Here is a 27,233-nt window from a genome sequence, read left to right as displayed (position 1 = left end):
TTGGCACCTAATCTAGACAAGAGGTCTACTACTGGCACCCAATCTAGAGAAAATTTGTAAGTTGTCCATTGACCCCCAAACATAGGAACAAAGGAGAAAATTTGTTAGTTGTCCACTAGCACCCAATCTAGAGAAGAGGTATACTACTTCCCATATAGATATGTTCTTTTATTTTCTTTCTCTTTATGAGCAATTGATGCTGGAAGCTCAAATCATTCAATTGATTGATATAGCATTCCTCACCTTCCCATGTAGAATAACCTTCTTGAACTCTTCTTGAATTCATAAGTCCCTTTCAAGTGACCATTGACATACCTTAGGCCTAGGAGTATAAGATTCTTTTGCATGTGCCACCATCCCCCTCAAAGTGAATCCATCCTCGGGGGGGTCACTATGTATAAACCCTCTATATCACGTGCATTCAAGGCCTATATTTAAAGTCCCTTATCTGTAAAAAATTTCATGAATAAAATGTACCCCTTTTCTATACAAATCTGTAAATTTTTTCCAAAACTATTTTAAATAGTCCCTTATGTATATTTATTTCTGTAAATTTTAGAAATAAAAAAATCCTTCTGTTGAACTCACGTGATAGGGTTACATATGATGAGTGACCCCCCCGAGAATCCATCATTTCTTCAAAGCTTCTTGGATGTGGCATTAGTTGATGTGTTAAGTGTGGGTACCATATGGTATTGTAGTGACTAGATGTTATTCAATGTGGGTCAGCTTTTTACTATTCTTATGTGTGTTGCGATTGGGCCATGTGGTAACCAAGAAAGTCCTAAGTGGATCATTAAATGACTGCAAAGCCCTAAGGAGCACTAACGCATGGGTCCATTGAGGGAGGTCAATGATGAATTGTTGTGGAGGTTGCAGACATGAGGGAGTTCATAGATTAGCAAAGTGTGAGGCGATGAAGGCGAGTAGTGCATGGTTGCCGACAAGTACACTATTGCTCTACTAGAGAGAGGGTTGCAAAGGTGTTACATAGTCATGATTGGCACATGGCACAATGATAATGGTGGAGCCAAGAAGAATGAGTAGACGAGGCATGTGGATATATTGATACACTTGCAGCCTCCATCTATGATGTATTAGAAAAAAGCATTGTCGCTTTCCTACCAACCATAGCCCACATCTTCCTGCACATGAGGCATAGATGTCACTTTGAGCTAATCATCTAGAAAGGTTCCCATCTCATGACCACCTTACCAACTCCTACATCAACATGATGACCACAAGCCTAGGAAAAGGTTCTATCCAACCTATGGAAGAGGTTCGATCCTCGATACCTACCATTAAACTACTTTTTGGTGACAACATAATGAAATAGTTGGCCATTCTCAGCCAAAGAATAGTCATGGATGACCCAGTCTTTATGGAGCACTTTGCAAAGGCCTATACAATGCCCCAAGTTCTTAAAGCATTCACAAGTTTCTCCATGAACATGGTTTGGGGGGGTCTTGTTGGTTGCATTTGTAGGGTAAACAACAAGCTCCATGCATAGTCTGTGTGTACTAACATCAACTCATTCTCTCATATGACTCTTATATCAATAGAATCCATGTACAAGACGTAATCATCCCAATTACATTAATGTCTTGATTGTTGCTAAACAAGTCAAATTTGAGGCTATAGTGGGTACAAGCATGAGAATGGAATAAGGTGAACTTTCCATTGTTTATTCACAGTCATGGAAAATATGTCTCATCAGTACAATGGTGTTTGTAAGGGATGAAGTGATAAATGGGCATAGCGATTTGTGGCCCAATATAAATGGCAAGACATTTGGCTTAGCACCTCTAATGCCTCATGTAAGAGAGGAGTTCAATATATTGACTGCTTAAATCTCTCAAAAACCTTTCAAGAATCATCTTAGATGATTGAGGATAGTTCACAAGCCTAGCACCTCACTTCACCTCTTGATTATCTAAAACAATTTCAACTGTTTGTGAAAAACGAATGTTGTTGCATGGATTGGTCCATGAGAAGTACTTCCTTGGAAAAGTTGCTAAGGTGTACAATTGCCGATATGCATGATAAAGCAATATTGATCGGACTTTGAGAGCAAGGGTTCATAGCATTCTATGATGCATTAAATCATCTTGAGCTTTTCATGTTAATGGTCCAATGTATGAATTCGGCATGTTATTCACTTGCTCATTGTTTGCTCCATCATGTGTTGACTTCTCCACAACATGGCTTTTATGATGGGATATCCTTTGATCTCCACTACACATGGTCTCTCACTTTGATCCGCTCTTCTATAAATTCTTAGTACTTCTATTGTTGCACTTCTTCTCCCATCAAATCAATTTGCTCTTCATGACAAAACATAGTAGGAAAATTTTGGATTTGGCAATGATGAACTTCCCAAAGGCCTATATGATGGAATACTCCCCTAGCATTCCTATAATTTGTAGCTAGCATATAACTCATAGCCTGTGGCAGTTGGTGGCTTTTAAGGTGTCTTTGGTTTTCAATAGCCTTGAGGTGATTACTCTGTCATGTAACATAGTAGGTTCATTAATGGAAGAAGATTTTTTAATTTGGGGAACTATATATATGTATAGAGGAGAAATTAAATTCAAAATAACATGTATACATAGAGAAGAAAAAGGGAAGACACTAATATATACAAATGTAAAATTTTAAATATAGGGGGTATTTTAAAAGTGTGCTTACTCGCACATGTTGCATAGTTTTTAACAAGGTGACTAGTCATTAGTTCACTCATCGCTTGGAATCAACAACCTGCTTTTGAGTACTTGCTACTCAAAAGTGGACATATTGTTACCTTCTCAAAAGTGGACAAATACAAATTAAATCCTTTCCTATTTAGCTTCTTTTGTTTTACTGGTCTTTGAAAAGGCTAGGTATTGATAGATTCTAAATCTTTACATTTACATATTTTGGAAAGGCATGAACACACACACACACACACATGTACGTGTTGGGGGGTCATTGGGGAAGCCCATATCCTATAAGACACATTAAAAGTGAGCTTGTTCATCCAAAGACAAGAAGTTGTAGGTGTAGCCCTCTTATGACACATCCCAATGCGGTCTTAATTATGCTCTTAACCAAGTTACTCAAGGGGTGTAATCCCTCCATAATTTCGTTAAGAGATGGACATTAAGACCACTATCCTAGTATGATAAATGACCTTAAACTCCTCAACACTCTTATATCTAAGATAAGTGCCTTTGTCTTTCACAAAATTCTTCTATCAATGTTGAAACTGTTGTATTCTTTTACTGGCAAAATATATAGGTAGGAACCCTTTGAAGAAGAAAAATGGAGTTGGACCTCTCCTGAGGAGTGTTTTACAAAATGAATTAATGCAAGTGCAAATTCCGAAATTCCTTTAACAAAGTTGCATATTTTTTGTAAGGAATTTTGATTTTCCATGATTAGAAGACTTCTAACAATGTCCCAATGACTATGACTTCAAGATTCAAGTCCATGATGGTTCCCAAACTTATTGAAGAAGTTATTTGCAATGTATGCATCCCCACACTAAGATTAAGTCAATCTACTATCATTCTCCGTAAAATAAGATGATCTCAAATCTTTTAGAGGAGAATATATGAGGCTTGTGGATGCGATGTATTATGTTTGCTTAGGATTCTTTGCAATAACGAGAGGCTTTACATCACATTAAATGCAAAACATAGCTCAATCTAGCAAAAGATGAGAAGATAGTTCTAAAATTCTAGACTATCTCAAACCAATGGATAGCACACCACTCAGGTAATTGCATTCCAAATCTTAAAGGTCCCAAATGTGATACATCCATGAGCATTACTCATCTATAGTACCTTATTTCTAAGGTTCCACGTGTCACTCATATGGCATGCAACGTGCCCCCTCCTCATAGCCTCTCCTACGATGCTTGCCTAGCAAGTATCCCTCAATGCCTTTCCAATGTCTTCCTTGCTTCCGTTTCAAAAATATATCTCTCTTTCTATATCTATACGGTCTTCCTCCCTTCTATAATACCTTATTTCTAAGGTTCCACGTGTCACTCATATGGCATGCAATGTGCCCTCCTCGCAGCCTCTCCTACGAGGCCTTGCCTAGCAAGTCTCCCTCAGTGCCTTTCCAATGTCTTCCTTGCTTCCGTTTCAAAAATATATCTATCTTTCTCTATCTATACGGTCTTCCTCCTGCCTCCACTTTACTTACCAGGAACATGAACATTTTGGCAACTTCTGATGCTTTCCTCCTCCAACTTGCTCTGACCATGTCTTCTCCCCCTCTTCGCATCACCCCTTGGGCCACTTACAACCTCATCTAGGTCGCTACTAATCATTGCTACACTTCCTATTCTCCAATCTCATCTTTCTTCCAATCGATGGCACTCCACTTTGAGAGACTGCTAGTAACGACAACCTGAGTTGTGCAAAGAGCTTTCCATGGGCCTTTTGCATCTACTTGGAGAATATTAATGGCATACTGGTAGTTTGTGGGGCTGAAGTTGCAACACAGGGAGATCCATTGGCCGCACCCTATTGCTTTGATTGAGCAAGTTGAGAAGGTCTGTGAGGAAGACGTGAACTGTTTTATCAAGAAGAGAAGAACCAAAGAGGAGGAACAAAAGCTTAGGCATAGATGATATGCAGGGAGAACTCTAGAAGTGAATACAGGTATAAGCCATGCCTTGGTTGTCATGGCTAAATTACAATTTCTCTCAAAAGTGAAGATTCAAAAGAAGGACAATCGAAGCTTTCTTACTAAAGAGAATGAAACACGACTCTGTGACTATGAAGTAGCCCTACTACAATGGCTTCTATATCTTCACTGGCTTTCCCTTCTGCGGTTTATGACTACAAAATATACAACCTCTTTAGGCTGCAAGAGAGGTTGACGATTCACAAAATGCATGTCGTAGCTTTGATGACGAGGATGTTTGCCCGATCAATCTCTGGCACATCACAAGTTGTAGAAGATAACTATATCTTGAATGAAGACATAACTGTGGAAGCTGCCACTTTTTCTCTACATTTATCGGGAGTCATGGAGTCCCGTACTGAAGAAAGGACTGCAAGGCCGGGAAATTGGGGTGCTAGATGACGCTTATCTAGAATCTATTTGGAATCTGATGAGATGAGCCTCCACAAAATTTGCTTCACTTGGACGAATCATCGATGGGAGATTTCAAAAGGGGATGGAGAGTGGAGGGACGAGGAAGGTGGAGGAAGTAACACAAATGGAGGCATGGGGGGTAGGGGAAGGACGAGCAGGTGTCAATGTCGACGAACGGGGAGGAAGGGTGGTGCAAAGGGATGGTGCCAGAGTCAAGCATGTCTGATGGTGAAGGACATAGAGGAAGGGGGGATAGAGGAAGACAGAGGGATCATAGGAATTGAAGCCAAGAAGAAGGTGGTGGGGAGGTGACAAGCAGTTTGGTGCTACTATTCGGATGGCATGAATAGTGTGACCAAAACAACAGGACAGTAGAAGGTTGAACAAGGGCTACCAATCAAAAGAAAGATAGGGCAGTGGAGCTGAGACATCAAGGAGCACCATGTAGAGGTTTTGGATGAAATCATGCAATGAGCGACGAGCAAGGCTAAGGTTAAAGGAAGAGAATCAAAGGATAGAGGCAAAGTTGGAGTTGCAAAGGTACATATTTGCATAAGAGAAGGTGGCATAACAAGGCTCATTGGCCGATACAGAAGAGGAATGGTGGCCGGTATTTTGAAAGTAGGCAACCGTTGACCAGGTTCAGCTCACACATTGAGGCGCACAGTGAGCTTAGAAGAGGTAGAGGCATGATGCAGGCGAGCACTTGAGAAAAATGAAAAGATAATGTAAGGAGAAGGTGCCAAATTGAGGGTCGAAAGACTCGCATAAGTCATTTTTTCCAAAGTTTCAGGTGACAAGTAGTTTGTGTGACAAGCAAGTCGTAAAGACTCCATTTCTCCAAAGTTTCATTGATCAGCATAAGTCATTTGCTCACTTTTGAACCTCAAGCTCCATTTCTCCAGCTCCAATTGCTCCAAACACAAATTTCTTCAAACATTTATTGGATGAGAGAGAGGCAAAAGTAATGGAAGGCCAATGAAGAGAAAATCGATTATGCAACAACCTCAAGAGGAGAGCCCTCTAATGGGATCATTGTTGGCACAAAACTGAGGAAAGGCAAGGATGATGAAAAGAATCATTTGGATTCTCATGATGGCAATATTTGCTTTGTAGAGGAGCAGAATGCCTTTTTTGATAAAGTGTATCCCGGGTTTCAAGAATTCCACAAAGGTCAAACCCGTACTAAAGGTGTGGCATATGCCATACTTTTGCATCTCAGAACATTTCATGGTTGAGTCACTTGAATATGATCCAATATCTTAGAATTTGCTAGTTATTAATAGACTAGATGCTGGAATAGTTGCTGATAGGAAGAGCAAGGAAGTACATAAAATATTGATTCTCAAGGAGCAAAGAAAAGGATTGGCTTGAAATACTGATGCAAGTATAGGGGAAGTGTAGGCCTTATGGGCCTTAACTGCCAAGTAAAAAACCTCATTTTCAAGAATCATAAGAGTGTCTAAAACTTCATAGATGAATCTAATGAATATGATCAAATTTTTAAAAAGGGGATATAGTGCTCGAAGTAGTTGACAAATCCAAGTAGATAAACTTATCTTCTTCTCTACAATGGCCCAAGGCCAAAGCATACAACCATCTCCAATTTGGGAATTGAACTTGAAGACTATTAGTGACTCTATTGGAGCTAATATCAAGATGTTGCAAAGCAATCCTATTTGTCAAAGGTCTCTGACTCTATTGGAGCTAATATCAAGATGTTGCAAAGCAATCCTATTTGTCAAAGGTCTGGGGCATTACCCATAATTTGTTGATTGATAAGGAAACTCATGACACTATTCAACATGTTTAGCTAAGATGGGATGTTTCTAGAGAGATGATGCATGGATAGATCAATATGTTGTAGAGCTAAGTAACTAGACAAGGAAGTTGATACATCACCCATTGAATTATTTCTATAAGAGCAAGCCACCACAATATGTTGTAGAGCTAAGTAACTAGACAAGGAAGTTGATACATCACCCATGAATTATTTCTATAAGAGCAAGCCACCACAATTTGTTCATCATAGGTCAAGGTCCTATGGAATAGGTTTGGAGAGTTGATTCAAGTTGAGATGAAGCTATGCTAACGGTGTGGCATTTATCATACTTTTTCATCTCAAGATGTTTTATGGTTGAGTCACTTGAATATGATCCAATATCTTAGAATTCCTCAGTTAGGAATAGACTAGATGCTCGAATAGTTGATGTTGTTGGGAACAACTAGGGAGTGGGTAAAATATTGATTCTCAAGGATCAAAGAAAAAGATTGACTGATGCAAGTATAGTGGGTAGTAGGTCTCATGGGCATTAAGTGGCAAGTGAAAAGCCCCATGTGAAAAGCCCCATTTTCAAGAATTATAAGAGTGTCTAGAACTTTAGAGATGAATCTACAAACAAATCCAAGCAGCAAATGAACCAAGACCAAAGCATACAACCATCTTAGTTTTGGAAATTCATAGAGAACTTGAAGACTGTCGATGACTTCGTTGGAGCTAAGATTGAGATAATGCAAAGATGTCCTATTTCAGCTAAGATGGGATGTTGCCAAAGAGATGATGCATGGATAGATCAATATATTGTAGAGATAAGTAACTAAACAAGGCCGTTCCAACATCGCCCATTAAATTATTTCTATCAAGAGCAAAATTTATGCATCATACCCCTATGGAATGGCTTTGGAGAGCTGATTCAAGTTGAGATGACACTATGCTAGGGCCAAGCAATTTCCCAAGGCCATAGATATATATCCCCCATTAGTTTATTACTCTAGAGATAGAACACTTAGAGTCCAAAGAGCTTGGGTTGGAGATTGTTCAAAAGCGTTTTGCATCATTCATCATACCAAGATTTTGTTTCATTAGTTCATTATCTACTAAAACATAGCAAGAATGCACCCACAAAGAGAGAGAGAGAGAGAGAGAGAGAGAGAGAGAGAGAGAGAGAGAGATGTGTAATGCTACGAAGTACTTTTTCCCAAACTAAAAGCAATGACGAGACTTAAACATAGATCCAACTTTAAAATTCACTAAGAAGCATTTAGATAATGAGATTTATAAATAAAATCTCAAATTGCATTCCTTGAAATTACCGAGAGCCTAGAATCCCAACTTTGAGACCCTATGGAGCAGTTCTCTAATCCGTCATAGACAAGTCATGCTACTAGTGCTTTCAATACCAACTATGAAGCTACCTGTCAATTGTAAAAGGAGGGGAGAATGAGAACCTTCCCATATTACCCGACATAATCGGAATGTTGTAGAAAGTGGACACCACTAGTTTAAAGTCTCGCACAGCCATTTGGAAATATGGATTTACTTTAAACGACTCTCCTAGCATAAAATCAAAAGAACTTTGACTGCCCTTCTATATGCTCTAAGCCTGCCTCTTCCCAAAACGAGGAAGAAACTACAAATAACTATGCCTTCCCTTCTACCTTTAGAAGGTGATTTATGTCTTAAACTACTACATCATGGATGTCGTATACGACGCTACTGTCTTTGCAATGTGTCAGTATGCAACGCATCTCTATAAATTCGATAAAATTCCAAACGCCTAGTAATTATTCTTGTTGATTTCCAGTAGAATGTATCTAAGGAAAAGAACAAGAGCAAATTTGTAAAAATTATCTTACATATTCTATTCACAAACGTTTAAGGCTCATTGAAATGTGCTCAATGCTGTACGCACAAACATAAGCACATCAAAACATTTATCTGCAAGTCTAGATCTGTTAATGTTTGCATGTCAAAGACAATGTCCAGAACTGTGATATCAAGATCTAAGATGCTCTCACATATCAAGCTAGTTCATAACCAGATCGCTGAATCTGCTCGGAAACAATAAGCTACCTCCATAGCGGGAAAAGGAGCCGTTAAGTTCACGGAACAGTACATACTCTGTCAAGATCCTACTGCTATATATCTCTGTTTACACAACTCGCTTCTGCAGACAGTATAGAATAATGGCGAGCGGAAAAGGATCCTCAAAATGAAAAGCGCAGAAAGGAAAGTAATGAAAAGAGCGATGCAACCCGTGTGGGTGAGCCACATCAATAACTGATGCCACGAGTTGCAAAGTGCCGCAGTTAATGGGCTGAGGCTATACTGGGCAATCAATGCATCATACTGCTCTTTGGAAAACGTCGGCATTCTAAAATCTACAGCACCACGCTGAAGTACGCTGCTGCTGCCAAAAGTCCCATAGCTGTAGTGTACATAACTCTTGTGGCAGAGCTAGCTGGCGAGTGAGCTGGTGTAGAGCTGCCTGGCGTTCCCTTAGAGGACGAACTTGGAGAAGAAACTACAGGAGACGACGATGAAGTGGGACTCGATACGCCAGAGCTCGGACTTGGACTTTGGCTGGGTGCCGTTGTGGCTTTCAGAACTTTCACGTCTACCTTCTGACCCTGAGTGCAGTGCGTAGGGAACCCACATATGAAGTAGAATGTGCCGGACTTGTTCAGGTGAATGGTTGTAGCCCCGTCGTCGTAGGTGGCTTTCGGACTCGTGGTACTGCAGCTCTCGTAATTGGACTTCGTAACCTCCAGGACGTTATGATACTGCTTGCTGTAGTTGAACACTGCAAAGAGGCGAGGAAGCGAATTAGAAACGATCGGCTAAGCTGATGCAAGAGGGCAAGAGAAGCGTTCGGTCGCACAAAAAGATAGGCTACGTTGCCATCCGTTGTCCTACCGTACTCGCAAGCATCATCAAATAGATGATGCCTAATCTTTCCATTGAACACGAGACAACATCAATCTCAGAAGGAGATGTTGCTACTCACAGAGGGTATCACCCACGACGAACACCTGCGAGCTTGCCCACGTCGTATAATTTACGTTGGCTAACGAAGGAAGACTCCAACCAGGAGCCCCTCCCACCTGGTGCTCTGTCGCTTGAGCACAACGCAGAACGCTCGCGAAAGCACACAAGACCACGAGAACCCAGAAGGCACTGCCTCGTTCCTGGCCAAGACCCATGATCGAAGTACTGAAACTAATTGAGCAAAGTATCAACAAGTTGCGAGACCTGCACAACGTCGAGAAACGATCAGGAGAAAATAAGATACGATTCACCCAGAGATCCTTGCACGATCCTTTTAAGAAACACAACGCAGTACGGGGGGTAGCAGAGAGCAGAGGGTCCTTGTCCTAGGAAAGCTGACATGCAGAAGAAGGTTAAGTATCACATAAGCGTAGGCAAGACTGAAAAATGACTGCGATGCTCGTGCAAATCTTCATGTGAGAGACAAGCCTAGGAAAAGTATGTGAACGAAGGCAAGCAAGCACGACGCAGTTCCAAGAACATGTCTGAGTTACCGAATGGCTTATAGCTATGTGAGGAATGAAGCTAAGCAAGCAGGACGCAGCTCCAAGAGGGGAGAATGAGCTCACAACCCCCTCTGAATTCCAGAGCAAAGGAGGGGGGCGAGAAAATGCAGTGTGTTACGAGAAATGGCATCACCTTTGAGGGAGTCACAAGGGCTTCAAAACGGTTATTCCTAGCAGCTGCAGAAAAGATGAGTAATGGGCAGGGAAGAAAGAAAGCGAGGACAAAGCGCGTTCAAGGCTCTTGCTCGATCTTGCTCTCGCGATTCCTGGTGCTATAGAACCGGTGGGTGTGGGGGGGGGCCAAAGCTGTAGAAACGTGCGTAACAATGATGCAACCCCGCACAGACAGGACTCAGCAGAAGCTCGATGTACTTATAGTCAATATAAGCACAGAAACAGAAGGCAAGTCTTTGTTTAAACATTGGACGTCTAGCAGGTCGGCAAGATTACTCATGACAGCATAGAAATCCCAGTCGGCAGAGACAAAGTTCAAACCGATTGCACACACTGGAATCTGGATCCTAGACCACGCAGATTGTAGCTAGAGCTTAAGACACTTTGTACAAAGCTTTGGACAAGCAGTCTCGACAGCTCAAAGAGTGAAATGACATGAGGCATGTGTATACTTAAACTCACTAGAGCTCGAACACTCAACTCACTAAAGCTCAGACGGTAGAGATTGAAAAGACACTGGAGAGCATTGTTTACGTGGTACGGGATTGTGAGGGAGTACTAACGATGTAGTCACGAGAGCAGTAAAAGAGGCTCTAGGCAAAGGTGGTACAGATGCTCGTGATATGAATTAGAGAGGCGGTTGGATGTGCAAGTCTGCAAGAGATGGAAGGTGAAGTTGAAAGAGAGGAAGGTAAGGAAAAGAGGAGGGGAAGGTAAGACCTGTGACACTCGAGCAGATTGCAGCTAGAGCCAAGAGAGTAGATTTAAGTAGAGCTGAGAAGGGTGGGAATCCTTGGGATGCAACAAAATAGAGCTGGGTTTCAAGTTCTCCTATGGAAAGAGAGTGAGAGACAGACAGTGTTTGTGTATTTGTAAAGTAGGGTTTCAATTAATCATGATTAGGAAGCGATAATGGTGTAGGTGATACAATTAACTAAACGATAATGGTGAATTACTTTACAAAAATCCCAAAAATCTCTCACAGGATTTCAATTGATTAATTATTTAAGATTAGGAAACGATAATTACCTTTTCTTGCCACGTCACTTATCATGTAAGTTTTTTTTAACGTAAGAAAAATATTCCCGCCCTGTAAACGTTCCAACCACCAAGATCGAGTTTTTCCTTTATTATGGACAGGGGCGTTAGCCACCACGTGGAATCCCCTCGTCTTTAGGGCAGAGTCGTTGTCGTCCGTGCTGGCAGGGTGGGCCCCGCGCATTTGAGAAATTTTGCCCCTCTTTTTCCTCACCTGTCCCCGGAAGACGCATTTACAGCCGCACCATTTAAGTCCGTTCACACGCGTCCAACTCTCACCCGCTCTGATTTCGACACCTGCCCGCTTTCCCATTCTTCACACCCCGGGCTTTGCGTACTTTTCCACAACCGCACCTTCCCTAGGACTTTGCTTGCTCCACTCGTATCTCAATTCCCCTTTCCACACGGGTACACACTCACTCTAGAGAAAGAGAGAAAGATAGGTTGGGCACATGTTAGGTGCTCCGGTTCATTTCCATTTCAAAGATGCCTACCGGAAGGTATCTCTCTCATGGGCACATGCTTTGCCTGAAGCATGTTGGACTCTGCCGGATTTACGGGCACCTGCTCAGGCAGAGTTCTGTGAGGTTGATGACAGCTTGTCACTGGTTGCCGGATCCTTACTGCCCCTTACCTACCTATGCAGTCCGATTGCAAGGATCAGGCAAGGTTTGGCCTTCCGATTGCCACCTCATCTGGAAGCTGCCAAAATGGCTTGTAAAACCTCTCATGTGCCCAAGGTGAGATAGGTTGGGCACATGTCTGCCGGAGATTGCATTCCGGTTAGACCTATTGCCTATTCGATGCTATCGAAGTTACGGGCACATGCTTGCCTCTCTCTCTCTCTCTCTCTATGTGCATGTGTGCATGCGTGTGTGTGTGTGTGCTTTTTTCTCTCTAGTGGTGTGCGTGTGTGTGTGCATGTGCATGTGCGTGTGTGTGTGCGTGTGCGTGTGCGTGTGTGTGTGTGTGTGTGAAATTAGATGTAGTGAAATATTGCTTATTCTAGGGCATGTTTAGACAAGGTTGTATATACAAAGATGCACACGCACTCGCGTGTGTGCGTATGTGCATGCACACACACACACACATGCGTGCACATGTGCATCATTGTATATACAACCTTGTCTAAACATGCCCTAGAATAAGCAATATTTTCACAACACCTGATTTCTTCACCACTAATAAGCTCAAAATATTGGTGAACGTAGTCTTGGAAATTGTGGATATTATAAAATGAGAATGACATACTCAATTGTGAAACAACACATCAAGAAACAATCTTTGAAAGGGTCATCTTACCATTTTGAATTCATTTGAATGCTAAAGGTTAAGAAAGAATAAGATGTTGTAATACATAGCGAATATATTGTGTTGAATCTTTTAAGTACTTATCTTTCTCCTTAATCAAAGGATCCTTAAGTCATGATCTTAAAACAATGTATTTTAGTGATGTTTTCAAGGCTTAAGATTGCTCAAGAACACTAACCTAGTTTTGGATGCACTGTAAAGCTTTTTGACATAATCGTCAAGATTCACATCAGAATGTGAGTATGTGAATACTCTATTTCATAAAGATTAAAAAGTAATGCCCTCTCCCTGTTTACTCTCCCTAAATAAATTCTATTAATTAGCCTAAGTGAGCTCTCTCTTAATGTCAACTAACCTATCTTATTCCGCTTATTAACTTAATTAATTTAAATTAAGCTAAGCTTTCCTCTGCCTTTGCGCATCTCCCCCCTTTGCCTCTACACTCACCACCCTCACCTCGTGCCTCGCGGCCCTACCCCTTAACTCCCTCTACCCTTCACATGTTCCCTTCGCCTCATCCCCTTCTCTTCTCCTCTCCCTGCTCCTCTTCTCTATCTTCTCTGCCTCCTCTCCCTGCTCTCACTGACCTTTCCCTTCCACTCAGGTGCACTCAACCTCTCCCCTCCATTCAGTCGTGCCTTGTTGCCACTCTCTCTCTCAACTCTCCCTCCCTTCCCTCCTTATCTTATACTCCCTCAAGTCGACAGCTGCAACAGTTTCCAGAATGGGAAATTCGACACCACCACGTGGACAACTTGCAAACCTTCTCAATTGCAATATTCTGGCTTAGCTTAATCACTATATCCAATCAATTTCTTCTAGAAGCATAGGTTAATTCGCTACCCAACTTTCCTCAACTAATACCAATTTGAATTTCCCAGCATCGTGGGCACCTATTGCCCCTTGTCCTACCATCAATCCTTAGCCACATAGTAGTGAGGTGAATTGATGGGCAATAACAAATGATTCTTGATTTTCAATCCTGCTTTGAGATCTATTTACAAATCTTTTTGTCTTGTTGTTATATGTGCCTAGAAGCCATTTTTTATGAGAGCTCAAGTGATTTGTCTTTTGAAAAGCGCACAATGTTATTTTCATATGTTTAGTTTTCCTTGCTAGTTCCATATGCTTATAACGCTAGTGCACCAACTTCGAAAACTTTGAATTTTGCTTCAAAAATCATATAAATCAAGTTAAAGAAACAGAAGTTAAGATCATTATAAGCAATGTAAAATGCTATTCACAACTTTCCTCTAAAGAGCTTACAAAGAAATGTCATATGATGTCACATGATGGGCAATGTAGAATGCATTCACAACTTTTCTCTAAATAGCTTACAAGAAATTTTCTTGCCATCACTTTGCTATTGAAGTGGCTGCCTGCAAGTCACTTGTATGCCTTAGTCAGCAAAGTCACATGATTACGTCACATTCAACTTAATAACGGGGTCCCTCAAAATACTTAGTATGTGTAGCAAATAAATTTGCGATATGTTTTTTACCTATGGAATAAAGTCTCATGCACATTCACAATTTTAAAGTGAAAGAATCTTAGAGTTATTATGGTTGTAATTAACTATGAAACTCGAATTCCAAGTTAAATGAAGTCCAACACGTGCCCCTAAAAGGCAACCCACATCAATTTATCCAAAGAGGTGTAGAAAGAAAATTGTCCTTTGAAAATGATAGTTAACTTACTTCAAAAACTTTTATGAAAGATGTGTTTCATCCTAAGGGTCTTCATTGAGTATTTGTGAACATTTAAGTAATTGCAATCCTCTCGTGTGTGTGTGTGTGTACGCGTGCACCTTGTTTGTCCGCACATGCTAAAAATAGATTTCAAAATTTCATTCTTGCTTAGAAAGAGTTTAAGTTGAAATCTGTCACCAAATTCTTCATGGCTAGGCACATGGGGCTATAATGACTATAATAAGCGCAATAAGCATCAGCTACTTTTAATTAAATCTAGTGCTGGCTTTTTAAAATTTGATGTATATTAAGTTGTGCATCCTATATACAATTTTTCAAAATCAAAATTAAAGTCATATTGTGACCTTTTTTTTCTTTTTTTTTAAAGAAACAGGCTAGATCTATTTATAAAGGGGGGTCAGTCCCTAGTCAAAAAGACCTTACAAAAAAGGGCCAAAAAAAATATCAATTTATGGGTGAACATCCCCGGCCCATGCTGAAAGCAAGAATATCTAGGTAAAAGACTAGCACCAATCATCAAAACACATTGGATATCCTCTATTAAGCCGCCAAAATCCCTAAGGTTGGCTTTAGTTCTAGCAACACTCAACTCTACTGGGGAAGTTGTCCTAGGACCATCACTAAAGATTCGTTGATTTCGTGTCTCCCATATGGTAGATTATCATTTTACTCATTTATTTTAAATGCTTTGTAGGTAAACTTGAATAATCAAAGAAAATTCTTCATTGCCTAGGTGTTGCCTAGCTAGGGATAGGTTGGAGCCATGCCACACTTCTTATAGAGATGTTCTAGCTCCTAACGAAAGGGCATGACAATGCAAGATGCATTTGGTTACATTTGAATTCACTTTTTGCATTTACCTACTTTGAATTCCTTCTTGTTAATTTGTCTTTCTTTTTCACAAAATGAATTTCCTTTGCCTCTTCATCTTTTTCACATCCCATTGACTTCGTACATATTAACTTGTATTTTATGTGTGTGCGTATGTGTGCGCGTGTGCATGTGTGTGCACGTCCATGTGTGTGCTCGCACACGTGTACATTTTTGTGTGTGCGTGCATGTGCATGTATGCGCACATGCACGCATATGCATTCTTGCATGCCTGTGTGCTTGCATGCTTGTGTGTGTCTGCACGCACATGCATGTGTGGGTGTGTGTGTGCGTGGGTGGGTGCGTGCACGCATGGGTACATGCATGCACGTGCATGTGTGTGTGTGTGTGTGTGTGTGCGTGTCCGTGTGCATGCGTGCATGCGCACGTGTGTGTGTGTGTGTGGTAGTAAATGTGAAAAGGAAAGTGTATGTGTGTGTGGCAAAATGTAAAAAAGAAAGAAAAGAGGGAATTAGATAATAAATTGAGGGGGGAGCAATACCATTAAAAGTTCCTTTAAAAAAACCTTGGGTAGAAGTGGGTAGCAACTAGATAAAAAAAGGGTGGGTTTACCAAAAAGTACTCAATGTGTCCAGGATATGAGTGTGTGTGTGTGTGTGAACCATTTTTCATGATGCGAAATTTGTACTATCTTGCCAATAGGATGTTGCAAATAGTCTCTTCTCCTTGTATGTTTGTATTATATGTCAAGAATGGTATCTTCTTCCAAAGGAGGCTGAAATATGGAATACAATCCTCAATACTTGGCACTTAAATGGACTCCAACTCCTCTGATAAAAATTGGCGAACAACAGTTGGAGACACTCAATGTTGAAGGTTGGATGAAGAGGAAGGGAAAGAGGAAAATCAAAAGTGAAGTAAACTAGAGACCTTTGTAGTGATGGGTGAAAGGTCCATATCGAATGGGCTTCACCTTGTAATACTTAATCTCCTTAATCCTTTCATTGTGTAGGAGAAGCTATGGCTTATCCCCATCTTCAAAAGAGGGATGTCAACCTACCTTCTTCTTATAGGTTGCTTGAATAGTCTCCAAAATAGAATGTATGAATTTGACATGAACTTATTGTAGATGCTAGGAAAGTGACTAAGATTTGTTGAAGTCTCTCTGTTTCTTATGAGAATCAACAAACTTTTGTGGAGTGAAAATGCAATATGAATAGGAAGAGTTGATTGATTTTTAATAGCAAGCTTCAAAGGGCTCTTACCTATAGAGCTATTTGAAGCTCTATTGTAAGTATGTTGCATCTAAGGATGAATCCATTCCTTCATGTTATTTTTGCAATGCATCCTCAAAAGCTTAACCAATGTTCATTAACAACCTCAACTTGGCCATTATTATGTGGAGCTGTATTTTAAGTATGCTGCATACAAGGAAGAATCCCATTCCTTCATTTTATTATTGTAATATTTCCTTAACATCTAAACCAATGTTCTATTAACAACCTCAGTTTTTCATTTGTTTTTAGGTGCCAAGCACTAGAATGTTTGAGTTGAGGATCCATGGCTTCCCACAATGTAGTCCAAAAGTACTTAAAATTTTAGTATCTCTATCAAAAGTGCTTAAATGTAGTCCAAAAGTACTTAATAATTCAAATATGATAGTAGTAAGAAGACCAATGTAGCACCATACATGGGAAAATAAAATTCGGTTTCCTCTTGAGAATTAATATGCTTATTGCAAGGGAAAAAGTAGACATTTTGTTAAATCCATCAACAACAATAAAGATGCAGTCAAAGCATAAGTAAACTAGTGAAATAATTCCCCAAGGCCTATGTGGGAATAGCTTATACATTCCAAGTGTAGCATTCTGATCTTTGAGCTATTGGCAAAGCCGATTGAAATAATTCCCCAAGGCCTATGTTGGAAAAGTCTTATACATTCCAAGTGTAATATTCTAATCTTTGAGCTATTGGTGGCAAAGTCCACAACCTTTGATGTACCATATAACATGGGTATAACATGAGCCTTCATGTGTGGCCAATGGAAACATCAAAGTCTTACCAATACCAAAATGTCCTACAATAGGTGAGTAGTGATGTTCCTTAATGAATTAGTGACTCCATTGCCCAAAAGTAACACATAATTTCTAAATCTTAAAAGGGCATTCTTCATGAAGATGATAACCTTGATTTAAAAATGTTGTTTATCAAAAAATGCTTGACGTAATTAACGTGATTTTAATTTAGTTCTTGACATGCTACCAGTATTTCTTTAAGATAACATTTTTAAAAAATGTTCCTTTCCTATTGGAAAAGTTTACAACCTTTTATGTACCATATAACATGGGTATAACATGAGCCTTCATGTGTGGCCAATGGAAACATCGTAGTCTTACCAATACCAAAATGTCCTACAATAGGTGAGTAGTGATTTTCCTTAATGAATTAGTGACTCCATTGCCCAAAAGTAACACAATTTCTAAATCTTAAAAGGGCATTCTTCATGAAGATGATAACCTTGATTTAAAAATGTTGTTTATCAAAAAATGCTTGATGTAATTAATGTGATTTTAATTTAGTTCTTGACATGCTACTAGTATTTCTTTAAGATAACATTTTTTTAAAATGTTCCTTTCCTAGTAGAAAATCATAAATTGGACCCTCTTGGTACATTTATCGATTTGGCAATATCCAAGACCTTAAATTTTTTTTCATTATGAACTACTCTTTCTCTCCTTTCTGATCTTAGAACTTTGTAAATCCCAAGACCTTAGTTCTTGACCACAAAACTCATAAGTATACTATTTCATCCAGTCATACTTGTGCAGCCATTAAGAGCCCTAAACCCACATGGAAATTAGCACCTATGCTATTCTCCACACTATTGCCAATCTCATTTGAAGACCTGAAGAACTGCAGTGGTGCCAACCTCATCCTATAACCTCGAGAATGGCACTGAGAACCCTAAACTCACATGTAGATTGTCACTTGGTCCATTCTCTTAGTGCCAATATAACCACTTAAATACATTTTTGCTATTGTCATGTGATCACTGCACATAGGATACTTTTGCAAAAGTATGACATTAAGCTTTAAAATTCCTTTCTTTAAGTGACATCTAATCAATATATGGGGCAAAATATAGCAAAAAATGTGAGGTTCATATTTGAAATGCCATTCTTCTAGTGAATATTTCTCAAAATGTGTGATTAATCCTTGAAATACCATTCTCCTAGTGCCAATCACATGTAGATCGACAACAGTGCCATGCTAAAGTGAAAGATGGGAGAATTTTGTGAAAGACTTATGGATAAGATTTATGGAAGAATGGATGTAATTTCTATGTGTATGATTTATGTTAGTCACTTGGAGATTGGCACTAGTGCCATTCTCCACTAGAGATATATGGGGGAAATCTTTTTGTGAGCATTTATATATATATATATATATATATATATTCTTTTTGTGAGCATTTGGGAGGGAGAGAGAGAGAGAGAGAGAGAAGGGGGGGGAGGGCAACGTACTACCTCCAATCGACTAGATTGTTGTATAGAGATTGAGGCTTCAAAGATTGTGGCTTTACGCTCTAGTTTGGATATGAGGCTGATCCAGCAGGGCATAGATCAAGGCAGGAGGTGAATTTGAGGCTTGCGCTTCTCCCTTGCCCGCATATGCACTCCGCCTTTCACAATCCTCAACTCCTCTTTCTCTTGTACAAAAGTGCAACCCCTTCTTCTTAGTATTTCCATTGTCAATCTCCCACTCAACTTGAGCCTCGAGGGCTCCCATATTAAGCACCTAGAAGGCGGCAAGGGGATTGAAGATGATTGTGGCAAGGAGATTGAAGATGATTGTCGCGATAGCTCGAGGTCAACGGCAATTGTGATAGGATGAATAGGGGAAAACAAGACGAGATGAATAGGGAAGGCACGACGAGACAGGTAAAAAATGTCAAAACTATTCCAAAACAATGCCTCCAAAAAGTCAAAGGGAATGCCCAAGGTCATAAATTGGTGCCCAAAAATTAGCACATACCAATTGCTACACATGGAGTACACTCTACATATGTAAAATTTCAAAGTGTGAGGAACTAATAAAATGACATATAGGCTAATAGTAAGTCACATCCAATGGGGTTCTTTCTAAAGAAGACCACCTATATGTCGAACAAAGGAAAGGACCAAGCTTTTTTTAAAATCATAATCCATAGTTTTCTCTTTTCCCACTTTGTTAATCATAAACAGTTCATTCCCATAAGGGACTTAGAGCTCTTAAGCTAAAACCTTGGATGTTTGAAAAAGGACTTAATGTTAGCGGACAAAACCTACAATACATCCATGTCTCTATATCAAAAATGAATATATAAGTATACCCTGTATATAATACTATGGACAACCATAGGAGGTGTTGCAATCTAACCTTCAACATATTCCCCAAGACATAAGTAATATATGAAGCGTGATTAAAAACTAATTAAGGGCTCTCACGCTTTTCCTCTTCCTTACAATGCAGCCAGTGATTGTATCTTATTACATCAAATGGTTGCGTCCCATGGAGACCACCCTCTCAACATTGGTCACAAACAAAGTATATAAGTATTCTTATCAACACAAGAAGCTACTAAATGCTTTATAGTGTCAATGACTAGTGCTAGTAGGGTCTCTTAGCTAAAGCTTCCAGAGATTTTCAGACCCTAGAGCCACCATGCAAGATGATTTTTTGAATAGCACAACGACATCACTTATTCAGACGTTTTCAGATATCAAAGGCTTCTAGAGTGGAAATTTCGACATGCGTCCAAACTATCTAAGAGGGCGGCACTTATTTTGGCATTTGGAGGAAAGGAATCCCACAAAAAAACCGAGCTCCTTTGACAAAGAGGTCATTGTAAAATTAGAATCCTTGATCCTACCAAGAACTTGGATAGACAAGATATGCAATAGTAAGCCTGATGCTACCCACAAGCTCTTCCACAAACCATATTATAGTTTGGATTATAATCTCATGATTCCAGAAAGGGTTGATCATTAGAGCAATGCTTCAGCTGGGGCTAAGAATTAAAAGCTTTGAAGATGGAGTACGAAAAGAACAAGTCCTGGAAACTAGAAAATTCGACGCAGTGTACATATGTTGTGCTCATGACTCAAAAGATCTACTATAGGCTCAAGTGAGCCGACTCTCCCAAGAGGTCCCATAAATGTGGAAGAGTGAAGTACTGACACTTTGACTCTAAATAGCATTCCATTTCCTGTATTCTAGCTCAAACAATGGCCAATCATCGCTAGGTTTCCATCTTGGAGTAAGCACTTGTATCAAAAACCTTGCCAGGCTAACCTTGCACTGCTTGTGTACTACCTAGAGCTCACAGCACTATGTACTCTATTCTTTTCGTGGCTATGGGAGTGAAGAAAGCATCAGATAAAGAAAGTTTGCAAAATCGAAGAGTTAAGTCAATCAAGTGCCCTCTTCTCTCTCTCAAAAAGTGTTAAGTAGAAAACTCACTGGTGAAGCCCAGCCAAGAGCGCCGTAGAGAATAGAGCATGCTCTATAGTGTGCAACATGTGCTCATAATGTTGTAGCTATAGGCTGAGAGATCCTGTTCTCTCACATAGCCCATCCACACACTCTCATAACCAAATGCACACACACACACACACACACATTGATAGCCAACATTTCACAATGATCTTGGAGCAGGCCAAGCACTTAGCATGAGAACCTCACAAACGTTTCCTACAGTGTGGAATAGAATGAGTCCACCACCACGACATGTAGAGCGACGAGTATTAAACATGTAGGGCTAGTACCAAACATGTAGAGCCAAAAGCACAAATCCATCGTCACAATAGTCAGGAACCTGGCTCGCCTCCATTCATCTTGCATCTGGGTACTCCTTGCAACTAGCATTGGAGTTGTTGCTCTAAAGGATAGTTCCTTACTTGCATGATAGGTAGCTGATACCACACAGATGCGCATGGGAGGCAAAGCAAGAGTTAGCATCATGAGAGGCAGCCCCATTAACATGTAGTAGCTCCTCAAAATTCTATTTTGGGAAGAGTGTTTTCCCTTTTCACCTCTAAGTTTGTCCCAAAGTACCAATTCACTGTTGATGTGTTCGAGTTGTGTGTGGACTGACCACCCACTATGACTGGCAATGAGGTGGAAGGAGATGTATTTTCCAATCCAATCAATGGACCATTCTTCTCAAGGCCAATGGGAACGTGACCTCTTCCTTCTCCATCCCCAAGTACCAATCTTTCACCCTCTCCATTACACTCCACCCATGCGTACTTAGTGCTCAGCCTCCTGTAATCCAAAAGTGATAAGAGTAGATGTCCTTAATTGTAGAAATGTACGACTTAGCCCTTCTCATGCCATTGCAAAAAACCTCCATAACTGTCCAACATACCACTTCCCAAAAATTGTCCTTGAAAATCTTCCTTGTTAACATATAGAGGGGCATAGCATGGTTGTCGAACCTAGTGATGAAGCCTCTGCCATTACCTAGTTGTCTAATACCTATTATTTTGGACTCCATGAATCATTTCTACTTGTAAATTCAGGTCCAAAATGTTCGTATAAAATACCTTATCATGGGGGGATAGTTCACTATAAGTCTTAGACTTGTGGGGGTTAAAGGCCACTATGCCTTAAGCCCAGTTATGTACAATACTCAAACACATATATATATGGATGACATAGAAGAGTAGGGTTTTCTGCACCCACCAAAACTTGTGTGGCTCTCCCTTTCTCTCACCCTCTTCCATTCCGCTTCCATTGTTGAGATCTCTCAACTGGTATTAGAGCACAGGTGTTCTAGCTGAGCCCAGGTGTGTGCCTGGAGCCCAAAGTCTACTACTGCTACAACTTTATGGGAGGAAGGAGAAGCTCCGTTGGTGACTTTACCTACATTTGGCATGTAGAGACCTTGCAGAAATGTTTCGAAAGTTCTCTTAGTGGTTTCGGAGCAAACATACGTTTTTTGATGATTCCCCTATTCCTTTCGACTAGACTGAGAGTCTGGAATGACCTGTAGAGGCAACGTTGCCTGCTTTTGGTGTCCATTGCACTTTGGGAGTTTAAAAGCCCCTTCATTTTTAAATCTGGGATCATTTCGTTGGATTTTTGACTTGCTATATCTGCTTCAACGTTTTTCTGCCAGTGTGTTGGAACTCAAGGTTGAAGCAACCATTCGCGGATCTGTCATCTCCGTTGGACTCAGAAGGTCCTAAACTTCTATGTTGCTCATTATTCACACTCCGGTGGTGTTTACAAATAGGTCTATTTGCAAAAACGTTTTTTGGTCCGTGTGTTGGACCCGGTGATTGCCACCACGGTTTCCAAAACCATATGTTCCATTGCGTTTTGGAGGCCCAAAAACCCTAACCTGTCAGCTCTTGCACGCTTTTGTGGATTTTTGAGTCTCTCTAAGACATTGAATCGTCTTCTTTGTCAAAAATCCATTCAAAGGTTCAAACCTTTGATTTTTTGATTACAAGTCAATTACAAGGGTTGACTCCTCGGTTTCCACTCATTGGTTGAGATTTTAGAGTTCCTGTAGAAGAGAGATATGTGTAGATTGTCTTATTGAGTCCGATTATGCAGTGATGCCCATGTTTTGAGGCATCCCAGGTTCTATTTTCACTAGCGATCATTGCCTTGGGGCCGTGATTTATTTGATACACCTTATGCAGATCACTCTGGTTGCAGTCTGAGCCATGCACGCTCATTCTTGGTTTGCATTGGGTTACAATGGATTCTCTATAGGCCATTTGGATGTGTTGATAGGCCCAGATTGCCTTGTGGGATGCTTTATTGTTGGACGTATAGCATACATATGCTATTTTATGCTAAGGGATAACTTTGACACATTGCAGAGCTGATGCATTGATAGTACTATGCTCTCTTGGATGAGACATTATTGATGCTTATGACATCGGACGGTGTTTATGCTTGAGGCATTGGACTCTTATTGGCATTGGGTTTGCCATTGTTTTGTCATTGCAGGTTGACATTTTCTTTTGGGCCACATTTGCTCATATGGATGCATAGTATATGCACATGAGTGAGTTGCATTTTGATGCTTTGAGCCCTTGAGGTTTGGTGATATTACCTTCCATTGTGGCATACATATTTGGGTGCACCTGGTATTTGGTGTGATTTCTCTCTTGCAAGCACTAGCGTTTGGGATTTTGCTATATTTGCATTATGGCATCCTCTTCCATGTCTGAAAAGGAGTTTTTCAGCATTAAAAAGTTTGATGGGACAAAATTTTCTTTGCGGAAAGAACAAATAAGGGATGTGCTTATTCAAAAGAAGCTGATTAAACCCTTGGTAGGGATTTTAGCTAAGCTTGCAGATATGTCTGAGGATGATTGAAATGAGTTGGATGCATTAGCAAAGTCTACTATTAGAATTCATCTTGTAGAGTTAGTTTATTTCATAGTAGTAAATGAGTAGAGTACGAAAGATTTATGGAAGAAATTATGTGCCACTTATGAGAAGGAAATTGGCTCTAATTAAGTTTACCTCATGAAGAGGTTGTTTGAGCTGTAGATGAAGGAAGGGGTCTCCATTTCTTCTCACTTGAATGAACTCAATATTATTTTCATCCAGCTTCAAGATTAGAAGATGAATTTTGATGTAGAGGCCAAGGCAATATTCCTCTTGTGTTCATCACCATCCTCATGGGATACCTTCCATATAGCTATCAGTAACTCTGCACCTAGTGGAGTACTGAAGTTTAATGATGTTGTGGGAGCTCATTGGCTGAGGAGATTAGATGAAAGTCTATGGATGGCAACAAGCAGGATGCAGTCTTAAATGTGTAGAGGGACAAATCACAGTTCAGGGTGAAGTTCCAAGAAAGAGGGAAGTCTCATAGCAAATACAAGCCATGGAACATTGAGTGTTACCATTGTGTCAAGAAGGACCGAATGAAAAAGGATTGCTACAAGCTAAAAAGAGAGAAAAAGGATAAGAAAAAGAATGAAATAAGAAGGAAGAGAGTCCAAGGGAGGACAAAGGAAAAGTGAAGATCGAGGAGATCAATGCAGTCATCGATAATAGAGACAATGACATTCTCTTTAGACAGTCTACTTGCAGAGTTGCTCACCACTTCAGATGATGCATATTCCCAAGATTGGATTTTGGATTCTAGTGCTTCATTCCATGTTACTCCCCATAGGGAATGGCTCTCCACTTATGATAGTGGAAAGACAGGTTGTGTGCATCTTGGAAATAACTATGCATGTGATAGTGGGAGCAGGTGACATAAAGTTTTCTTTTGCAAATGGGTCTGCATTTGTTTTTGAAAAATGTCATGTGCCTAAGATGACCAAGAGTCTCATTTCAGTGGGTCAACTAGATGATGTTGGTTTTCAGACCAACCTTGGCTTTCAAAGTTCAAAAATTCAGAAGGGCTCTATGGTTTTGGCAAGAGGTCCCAAGTGTGGGACATTGTATCCCTTACATGTATAACCGAGCAGCCAAGTACTTCTTTGTGGCATTGCCGATTGGGGCATGTGAAACAATGTCTGTAGGGTAAGTAGACTAAATCAGCCCATAAAAGAAAGGGAAAGAAAGAGCTTGAAAGGATTGACTTGGTGCATTCATACGTATGTGGTCCCATGCCTACATGGTCATTAGGTGGGGCTGAATACTATATGACATTCATTGATGATGCAACTAGGAAAGTGTGGGCTTATTGTATAGCTCAGAAGAGTGATGTGTTCTAGGTATTTTAGAAATGGTTGGCTTTGGTTGAAAATCAGTCAAGTAGAATGCTTAAATGCCTAGGGACTGACAATGGTGGAGAGTATCTCTCATGACTTTCAGTATTTCTATGATACACGTGGGATCAAGAGGGAGCTCATGTCCCCTCATACTCCAAAGCAAAATCCAACTGCAGAGAGGATGAAGCGCACCACTCAGGAAAGGTCGCAATGTATGCTTTCCAATGCAAGTCTCAGGAAAGGTTGCAATGTATGCATTCCAATGCAAGTCTTTCTAGCAGTTTTTGGGCTGAGGCAATAAAGACTCTAGTGCATGTGATCAATCGATCACCTAGTAAAAGTTTGGATGGTGGTATTCCTGAAAAGGCATGGAGTGGTAAGAAGCCCTCTTACTCTCATAAATGTGTATATTTGGGTGTGAGGCATATATACATGTGCCAAAAGAACTTTAGAAGAAGCTAGATCCTAAGTCTTGGAAATGCATCTTTCTGGGTTATGGTGAAAGCGGAGTTCTAGAAGCAAAGAAGATCATACAAAGCCATGATGTGGTCTTCAATGAGAAGAAGATGCATAAGACACCAGAGGGATGTGGAAATGAGAAGAATCACTTTTCAGGATGTGAATCCACCCTCATATGTTGATAGACAACAAGTTGTCCATGCTCTGAATGTGCAAGAAATGGTGCCACTAGGTACTCCCTCAGGTACCAATTAAGGGCAGATGATGGATCATCTATTGGTGGAAATGATGAGCCAAATGTGGCTAATATGCAGTCAGGATAGCAAGCTAAAATGGCCTTGAGAAGATCAGCTAGAATGTCTAGACCGCCTAACAGGTTTGCTCCCGAGGCACACTATGTGATGCTTACTGATTGAGGGGAGCCTTCTTGCTACAAAGAGGCTATGATGCGTGAGGATCAGCGGAAGTGGGAGTATGCTATGTAATCAAGGATGAGTTCACTCATGAAGAATGAGACTTGGGACTTGGTTTCTTTGCCACATGGAAAGAAAGCATTGCCATGTAAATGGGTCTACAAGAGGAAGGTCACAGGTGATGATGTGCCTAATAAGTACAAGGCCCATTTGGTTTTGCTAAAGGGTTCAAGCAAGAGAAGGGTGTGGACTTTGATGAGATCTTCTCTCTGGTTGTGAAGATGACCACACCTAGATGCATACTTGGACTTGTGGCAACAAAGGATATAGAGCTTATGTAGATGGATGTCAAGACAACTTTCTTGCATGGGGATCTGCACGAGGAAATTTACATGGTACAGCCGGAAGTCTTTGAAGAAAAGGACAAAGAGAATTTGGTTTAAAAGTTGAAAAAGAGTCTCTATGGCCTTAAGCAAGTGCCTAGAGAATGGTATCAGAAGTTTGATGCTTTCATTCTATCCCAGGGTTTCAAAAGAAGTGAGATTCATCACTGCCTCTACATTAAAAGGGCTAAGGATAATAGCCTGATACTCTTGGCTCTTTACGTGGATGATATGCTATTAGCTAACAAGGACACTTATGACCTGGATGCATTGAAGGCCAAGTTGCATGAGGCCTTTGACATGAAGGATTTGGGACCTGCAGGTCACATTCTTGGTATGCACATCACGAGTGACTGGAGTAGGAAACTCCTTTGGCTTTCATAGAAGGAGTATGTTACAAAAGTGTTGCAACGTTTCAATCTGGAGGGGGGGAAGGCAGTAAGTACTCCATTGCCTCCATATGTGAAACTGAGTTAGGAAGATAGTCCCAAATCAGATGAGGAGAGGGCCATGATGGCCAAGGTTCCTTATGCATCAGCGGTTGGGAGTCTTACATATGCAATGATAGCTACTAGACCAAACATTGCATTTGTAGTGGGAGTTGTTACCCGATATATGGCTAATCTTGGAAAGAGGCATTGGGAGGCAGTTTTAAGTGCATCATGAGGTACATGAAGGGTACCAAGGAGATGTGCGTCTACTTTGGCAGAGGAGCCTTAGGTAGAGGAGAGATGCATGTACTTAGGTCCACATATT

General features: G+C 40.5%; 1 protein-coding gene across 1 annotated transcript; it reads right to left on the bottom strand.

The window, feature by feature from the left end:
* Positions 1 to 8,890: 8,890 nt before the first annotated feature.
* Positions 8,891 to 10,546, bottom strand: LOC147880548 (early nodulin-like protein 15). Its single transcript, XM_087371265.1, has 3 exons — positions 10,489 to 10,546; positions 9,879 to 10,123; positions 8,891 to 9,674 (listed from the first exon to the last, which is right to left on the bottom strand). Exons 2-3 carry the CDS (start codon positions 10,072 to 10,074, stop codon positions 9,253 to 9,255), a joined length of 618 nt encoding a protein of 205 aa, XP_087227391.1. The 5' UTR covers positions 10,075 to 10,123; positions 10,489 to 10,546; the 3' UTR covers positions 8,891 to 9,252.
* Between the last annotated feature and the right edge of the window lie 16,687 nt (positions 10,547 to 27,233).

The sequence above is a fragment of the Dipteris shenzhenensis genome, chromosome 32, assembly GCF_047967505.1.
Source record: "Dipteris shenzhenensis isolate YYH24624 ecotype China chromosome 32, Dip_SZ_1.0, whole genome shotgun sequence".
In the NCBI taxonomy this organism is placed as follows: domain Eukaryota; kingdom Viridiplantae; phylum Streptophyta; class Polypodiopsida; order Gleicheniales; family Dipteridaceae; genus Dipteris; species Dipteris shenzhenensis.
The sequence above is the reverse complement of the archived record's forward strand: the minus strand, read 5'-3'. Positions and strand labels throughout refer to the sequence as shown.